The sequence below is a fragment of the Myotis davidii genome, unplaced genomic scaffold, assembly GCF_000327345.1.
Source record: "Myotis davidii unplaced genomic scaffold, ASM32734v1 scaffold376, whole genome shotgun sequence".
NCBI lineage: Eukaryota > Metazoa > Chordata > Mammalia > Chiroptera > Vespertilionidae > Myotis > Myotis davidii.
This window is the reverse complement of record NW_006288121.1, coordinates 1,207,883-1,216,394: the sequence shown is the minus strand read 5'-3', so window position 1 is coordinate 1,216,394 and position 8,512 is coordinate 1,207,883. Positions and strand designations below refer to the sequence as shown.

Here is an 8,512-nt window from a genome sequence, read left to right as displayed (position 1 = left end):
CTCAGTGGACACACACAAACACACACTGTACACAGTAGGACATCCCCTGAGGGCTCCCAGACTGTGAGAGGTGGCAGGCTGGGCTGAGGGAACCCCACCCCACAGTGCATGAATTTTGTGCACAGGGCCTCTAGTATTACATAAATAGAAAGGATATAGAAGTAAAAATAAATTAGTGTATATAGTTAACTCAAGATAAAGATTATGATGGGAGGTGATTGTGGTTAGGAGTGTATAATTTTTGATACTTTATAATAAGCTGTATATAATTTTTAAAATTCTGATTAAAATTGGTTTCTGTACAGTCTTAGCCAACTGAGAAATTTGGCCTTCATTCAAGAAGCAGGAATTAATAACAGGTTTTAAAGATGAATTTTAACAAATGAAATACAGGTGTTGCAATTGTGAAATATTTTATGGTTAACACCATTAAGTTATTGTAACTTATTTTGGAAAACATTAATTTTGGAAGAATTTTCATTTTATTCATTATCATAATACATTCTGGTTGAAGTCAATTAGAATATAGATGCTTAATTCTTCAGACTTATTAGATAAGCATTTGTTGCTGACCATATTTGAAGTCCTGCACTGCCCAAAGAAAAGCTGGATAAAATACAGAATATTTGGCAATTTTCTGTTCTCTTGGAGAGGTGCATGATCCTATTCTTTGAATGGAGTGAGTGAGTCATGGGATGAGTTGAAGTGTAATTGTGGGGTAAGTCTTAAAATATGGTTCTATCATTTTGCCTGAAGAAAACCACTAGACTCTTTCAGATATTCTTATTAAAATGTAAGCATAAAACAACTTTCAAAACAAATAAAAATGGCATTAAGTGATCTACACCTCTTCTTGTTAACTTCTATATAATTAACTTTAGGACTATGAAATAAAAAATATGATCCACCATTAATTAAAATCTCAACTGATGATTTCAAAATCATCTTGGTTATTCCCACTTTTTATTGGTTGTTTTAATCAAGCTGATATCTTTATAACCCAATGCAGCTCCCTTTGGGAAAGACAGTACCTATTAATAATCAGTAAGTGAGAAAGAGATTGCTCAGAGAAGTGTTCAACCATGGATGAAGAAAGATTAAAAACCTCATTTCATAAGATTTTCAAGGCAATTTGAAAACTTAAACTTTAAATTGTATGTAGATGTCTTTCCCTTCTAAAACTATTTCTCAGGATCTGTTGAAATTTATTTTAATTAATTAATTTATTTCCTGAATGAGCAAAATCATTTCTTGTTTTTGCTTCCAAGAACCACAATTTGTAAATGATGTTTATAATCAAGGGATTACTTTTTACAAAAACCAAGGGAAGATTTTCCAGAAAAACACTCAATTAGCATATTTAGATGTTGGTTCTTTGATGTTTTAAAAATGAATAACAAGAACAATAAATACAAGTCTAGGAGGCAAAGGAGAAAGCAGAAAGATATTAGAAGAGAAATTGAAATATAGTAATTTTTGAATGATGGTGATATCAATAATAAGAGCAAGAGCTAACTTTTATTTAGAGCTTTCTTAAACACCAGGCGTGTTCACTTGTCTTAACCCTATGAAAGATGATGCTGTTTTTGCCTTCATTTTAAAGCAAAGGAAACAGAAGCTTAGAGAGTTGAAGTAATTGGTTGGAGGTCAGACATCTAGTAAGAAAAATACGGAACCTGAGCCATTTAATGATTATGCTATATTGCATCATTATAATGAAATAAGGAGATAGTCAGTCTTAAGCAAGTGCTGCAGAACAAAACTACCTGGCAAAACAGATTTAAGAAAGCCCTAGATTAAGAAGGCTGAGGACATAGCAATTTTACAGAGACTAGTCCAGCTTTCTCCTTTGTATTATAAATCTTACTGAATCTTCCAATAATGTCAGGAAATTGTTATTGATTTCTATCATTGACTCTGATAAAGAGTGAACATGATATCAATCACTGTAGAAAATTTCACAAAAGGGTCATTTTAAAATGAAATCTAAAATATGACACAATTATATTTTAATAGGAAACTCAGAGAAAGTTGATCAACTGAAAATCAATGGCCGGTACTCAGAAAAAGTGTCAACTTTAGTTATTAAAACTAAGAACAGCAGTTAGAGGGGAAATTTTAAATTAAATTAATAAATTTGTGTAAAAAGCTGAATATATCATGTGAACAGGCCAAGCTAAAACATATGGGAAAGAACACTATTAACTATTTGACTTACATGCTTCCTGTAAAAACTGTACAGGAAATGGAGAGAATATTGAACAGTTGTTAATTTGCTGTTCTCAGGGAATACGCATAAGCCTAATCCTGTCCCTCCAGGGAGCATGAAAGCCCTACCTGACCAGGGTGCTCATTTCCTAAGGAAATCAAAGCAAACTGCACTCTGTTGTGATGTCTACTAGCACATGAGACATCAAAAGGACCACAGTGAATCAGGTTTTCATGGCTACAAGGGAATACAGAGGTCATAGAGTCGAATGCCTTTCTCCTTTCCAATATTTGTATTGGATTGGGTTATGTTGTATAAATATGTTCAGAGTTTAGTCACATTGAACTGATGGCCAGGCGATGACTAAGGTTACCCTTAAAGGATTCAGTCCACTAAATTTAAAGTGCCCAAAATGACTATTTCCAAGAAGATAAACTTCAAATATTCAAATATTTAAAAGCTAGATTAACTATTTGTAAGTATAGTATCTTTTGTTGTTGATAAAAGAATGAAGTAGAGCCTAGCTAGAATCCTCACGCATATTTCCATGTTTTTTGAATATACACTTAGAGAAATCAGGTTAAAATAAACATAACATTAGCTTTTTTTTTTCACTACAGAGGATAAGAAATGGGATAAAAAGAGGTACAAAGAGGACAAAGTTGCATCTTAATGGGCAAACAAACATTAGTATTATAAGCAAAGAAAATATTAACATTAGCTATTTCTGACATGTGAATACATGGGTATTTACCTGACTCTGTGTCTTCTATTTGTTTAAAATATTTAATGATATTTATATTATTATGTATTAAATAATACTGTACGTATATGTGTGTGACTGTGCAAATTTATGTATTGTGTATTTTTGTCTCTGCATGTGTTTCTGTGTATAAAACCTGGACTGATTCACACCAGATTGTTAACATAGGCCCATGATATCTTATCTAAAGTCTTTGGGGCTAGCTGGGTTTTGAAATTTGAATAGTTCAGAGTTGAGGCTGTTAATCTAATACATATGGTATGTATTACATGATTTCCTGAGGAAGTTTGGAGGCAGCGCTGTAAATCAAACCCATCACTAAAAGAACTGCCTAAGTACCTCACATAGTTCTGGTCAAGTTAAGTTTTGCCTCTAAATTCATTTTTCACATACTGCCTTCCAAATTCTAATTTTCTAAATTGTGGTTGATTATCCTGTAATGGGTTTCTTAATGGAAAACTAATGGAGATTTTCTTGTTTTTCTTTTTACTCACCTGTGGTCTCTAAAACAAACCTTTAACATAGCCAAGCAATAAGAATAAGAAAGAGCAGAGGCAGAGACAAAACTCTTACCTTTTCGGGGTGAATTAAACATGGCTGAGGCTTAGCAAGAATCAAGACCATTCCCTCCCTTTGAAGGACATCACAATCAAGCTGAAGCTGATTAGTGATGAATGGGAGGCCCCAACTGGGTAGAGAGAATAGCCAACATGTGGTGCTGAGCCCCGTGGAGGGTGATAAAAGGAGAAAGGAGAGTAGTGGAACAGCCTGCTTTAGAAAACATCACAAATATGTTGCTATCCAATTATAAAATCCTATCAAATCATTAATGACTCTACAAACTACTTAATATTTCCCAGATAATAAAGAGTAGTCTCAATTTGTACTGCAAAACAGACCAAAACAAAAACCAAAATCCTAAAGAAATATTCAAGAGAATTAACACTACACAATGCTGACACTCCTCAATGACAATGATAGGTTAATGAGTGCCTCCAGGCTTAGAAAGGAATGGCTTTGGTCTCAACTCATATTTCTCAAATAACTAGTACTAACAGGACATTCTGGTTTTTGTTTTGTTTTGTTTATTATTATATTATTAAGACTTTTAGAGCAATTTTAGCTTCACTGCAAAACTGAGGGGAAGGTACAGAGTTTCCATATGCCTCCTGCCCCCACCTATGCACAGTCTCCCCCATTACCAACATCCCCCACCGGAGTGGGGCACTTGTTACAATTGGTAAACTTACACTTACATATCATAATCACACAAAGTCCATAGTTTACTTTATGGTTCCATGTGTTTGAACCAATGTATGTAAGACATGTATCTATCATTATATTGTCAAAATGTTTTCTTTGCCCTAAAAACCCTCTTGTCTTTCCCTGCCTCCCCCTGTGAGACCCCAATAATGGGACCCTCACTCTGTCCTGCAGACTTACGGCGACCCCAATCAACCGCAGGAGACGTCACTTGATGCAAACAGCAAGAGGTTTTATTCCAGCGCGCTGGGGCTCAACTCGAAACTCACGCAGGAGTGGAGTTGGGCCCCGGGCAACAAGTCTTTCAGATATTTATAGGCAAAAATCACACATCAGGGAGGGGCTGTATGCAGGAGGGTAAGAGGGAAACAAAGAGATTCCAAGGACCCTGCTGTGTATCTCAGTAGGGTGTTTTATGACTTGCTATCTTAATGGTTGATTGGCGCTCTGTTTACTCAGCCTGCCGCTTGTGACCAGGGCTATCTCCGAGGGCAGCCTCAAGGCCTGCACTCCCTTTGTTCCCCATCCCTGGCGTCTCTAGCGGGGTGGGGGGGAAGCCTGGGGAGGGGGAGCCTGGGGAGTTGAGATAAAACAGGCGGCTTGTAGCATTTTTTTCCTTTCACCCCAACCCCTGGCAACCACTGAAGTTTTTATTGTCTTCAGAGTTTTTCCTTTTCCAGGTTGTAATATAGTTGGAATCACAGTTTACAGCCTTTTCACATTGGCTGCTTTTGTTTAGCAATACTCATTTTAGAGTTCCTCCATGTCTTTCCATGGTTCATTTGTATTTAACACTGAATAGTATTTCATTATCTGGATGTACCACAGTTTATTTATCCATTCCATTCACTTACTCAAGGACATCTTGGTTGCCTCCATCTTTTGACAATTATGAATAAAGCTGCTATAAAAATTCATGTGAAGATATTTTTGCGTAGAAAAGGACACTCTGTTTTCTTCCCAATAATGTCAATGAACAATAGACTCTGAATGATCTTAATGGTTTAATCAATAAAATATATTTTAAATATATATTTAAAAAAATGGTTTCATTCTAACTAAAAGTAGACATAATTTTAAAATTTTATATAGAATACAAAGAAATGAGGCAAGATTTCAAATTGTTCTGATTTAATTTGTCCTGTCACATGTAACAGACATTGACATAAAAATGATTCCATGACTGGCCTTTATAAAATGTTTTCAATTAAAAGTTAATAGATTCATAGTGTTTTTGTCCATTAGATTTGGGAGTGGAATCATATATATAATCCCTGAGAACAGCGTGAAAAAGCCTCTAATCATTGAGCCTAGATTTCTGGTCAATAGGACAGTCCTCTAAATAAAGAATACTAACATTTACAGAATGTCTATTATTCCCAGACAATGTCCAGGTAATAACCACAATAACAATAATAGCTAACTGTCTCTGTTTACTCTATGCCAGATTTCTTCCACGTGCTTTACATGTATAAATCATAAATCATTTAATCTCTACAATAACTCTGATGTATAATATTAATAGCAATCCATTCTATTCCCTATTCCTCCTGCTTCCGTGGGCAGGGACTTCCCTTTCTCTTTCCCCTGGGAGGAGGAAGATTTACCTAACCAGTGATGTTAAAAGAATAAGCTGGGTGTTCTCAACTCATCGTCTTTGTCGTTCATTCAATCCTCCTTTTGTGAGCCAACCCATCTTCAGGAGGAAGGCTCTCTGATATTATCCCTGGATAATGATAAAAGGTGTCCCCCAACGTGTGACTCTAGTCCTTCTCTAGCAGAGTTGGTTGTTCTCTGGGTGAATCTATTATTCTGAGGTGAAATATTACTTTAAATATATGGCTGCAGAATCTAAAGCCATCTTCTCTAAAATATTTTGCTATTTGTTTGACTTTTATATTTCTCTTGATTCAAAACGAGGACCAAATGAGGTGTGCTATATATCAGGGGCCCCTAACACCCTAACAATAACCTTCTCACATACCCCCACACACACACACTTACAGAGGAAGAAACAGAAAGGCAGAGGGATTACCCAACATCCCTATGATTCTACACCTGGATATGAACCCCCGGCTCACAGCCACTACTTTTTGTGGCAACTTTTTCTCTATTATTCAGTGTAGGCTCTAAAGTGTTGTTTTGAATACCACTGGGATTTCACCGCCTGGGAAATTGGAAGTTCAAAGATGTAACATGCATAGTCACTTAGGAAACAATGAACTGAGCAGAGATCAGAACTCAGACCACCTGTCTCTGAAGGCAGTGCATTTCCCACTACAGTCTACTCAGTTACTAAATCTAGTTTCAAAAATAACTCATTTCAAACATCATCCAGAAGGGAGCCATGTTCAGGGGGTGAAAGTTGGGGTACTTATTTGATAAGCTGCAGTTGCCTTCTTTTATTATTAACCAAGAAAGTGATATCAAAGATTAATAAAAATCTCCACTATTAATGGGCAACAAGAATAGAGCAACAGGATTAAATGTGAATATAGCTCAAGTAAGGTTTTTTCACTATCTCAAATAATCCACCATCCACAATTACACACACACACACACACACACACACACACACACACACACGACATTTTCCTCATAAATTACTCTAATCTCTGCCATTTTATTAAATTCTTAACTTTACCTTTGTTATGCTTCCACAGATAACTCTGGAGCACTTAGTCAAAATAACCTCTCTATTCATTCCTGATTGTGAACATGCTTGCTTTATTGATGTCAAAGGGATATATGTGCTAATGGTTGAGAAGGTTAACATCAAATAGGAATCTTCTGCTGAGTTTTATTAATTTGTATGTGCTTACCTGAAAAGGCAAACTAGATTCTCCAGTCTTTGCATAGAGATTGATTTTTGCTTGTCTCCATTGAAATTTGGAGGTTCCAATTAGATCACCCTGCTTTTGCAAATTTCCATCCAGTGATGTTCTTGTAAAAACCGAGAGATGTGAATGCTGAGACAAATGATACCAAAACTGCACCTGTTGAAAAATATTGTTGAATATTACATTTAACTGTCTCAAGTAGCTTTTCCATAATTAAAAATATCCCAAACTACTTTGGTGTTAAATATAATCTTCTCAATTCTCCTTTCCTCCAAGTGTGTAAGACCAGAACATGGAAACTACTCATTCGCCATACTTTGTATTCTCTCCTTAAGAAAAGGTGCAATGCCCTGGCCAGTGTATCTCAATGGTTAGAGCATCGGCCTGCACACTGAAGGGTCATGGGTTCAATTTCCAGTCAAGGGCACATACCTGGGTTGCAAGTTCCATCCCTGGGCCTTGGTCAGGGCATGTGCAGGAGGCAACCAATCGATATGTCTCCACATCGATGTCTTTCTGTCTCCCTCTATCTTTTTCTCTCTCTCCCTCAAAATCAATGGCAAAATATCTTCAGTAAGGATTAACAAAACAAAACAAAAAACAAATAAAAAAGGAAAGGCTCAAGGTGGCTGTACCAACTGCATATGTAACACATGTCATGGAGATGTCTAAAGAAATGGAGCACCAGCATGTGGGAAACAGTTTAGTTTAGTTGCCTTCACTATCTGACAAGCATAGATAGAGAACCCTCCCCCGCCCCCCAAGGCTGGGTGCCTTCGAAGCCCTAGCAAAGGTCGGAGCTGTTTGTCCAGACAGTGGTAGCTGAAACTACTCCCCCATTTATTATTATGTAAATCCTTGCTGATGGGCTAGTCTGCCTGTTGCCAGGGGTCACCTGCCTAAGGGCTATGCTATGGGTGCATCCCAGAATCAATAAAAGCTTGGTGAGGCCTGAGCATAAGAGGAAGTCCTTCGGGACTTGCCGCCTGGTCCCCCAATATTGCAAAATTATCTCGCGTCTTTTTCTCTCATTTGTTGTGCGGCTCCTCTTTCAGATACCGAACCCTACTCCATGCAGAACGTGGAGGGAGTGTTACTCGACACCAGCATACCACCGGAACAAGTTTGAGGACACACATTTGTTCACAGCGTCATGGAAGTTTCCCAGGAGCCCTCCCTATTGTTTCTTATAAATCTTGGGAGATATACTTTCTGTTTTAAAGTTACAAAACCAGGTATTACTTTTCATTCTCCTTGAAAAACTATAAACACTTCTCATGAACCCCTTCTCTGTTGTAACGTTATCAAAGAATTGGGGAGCTCATATGATACTACTCATTAACAATTTAATCCAAGTGAGATATTGTTCTTTTTGAAACTACGGAGCCTTGGTCATTTTGTTTCTACTGGTCATCAAAGATGACATAATCTAATAAA

At 36.9% G+C, this 8,512-nt stretch overlaps 1 protein-coding gene across 1 annotated transcript in view; it reads right to left on the bottom strand.

Moving 5' to 3' along the window:
• Window positions 1-8,512, bottom strand: part of MALRD1 (MAM and LDL receptor class A domain containing 1) — a 649,080-nt gene that overhangs the window by 509,790 nt on the left and 130,778 nt on the right. Inside the window, exon 14 of the mRNA XM_006759937.1 lies at window positions 7,058-7,231. Within this exon, the coding sequence (XP_006760000.1) occupies window positions 7,058-7,231 (174 nt within the window). The remainder of the gene's footprint in view (window positions 1-7,057; window positions 7,232-8,512) is intronic.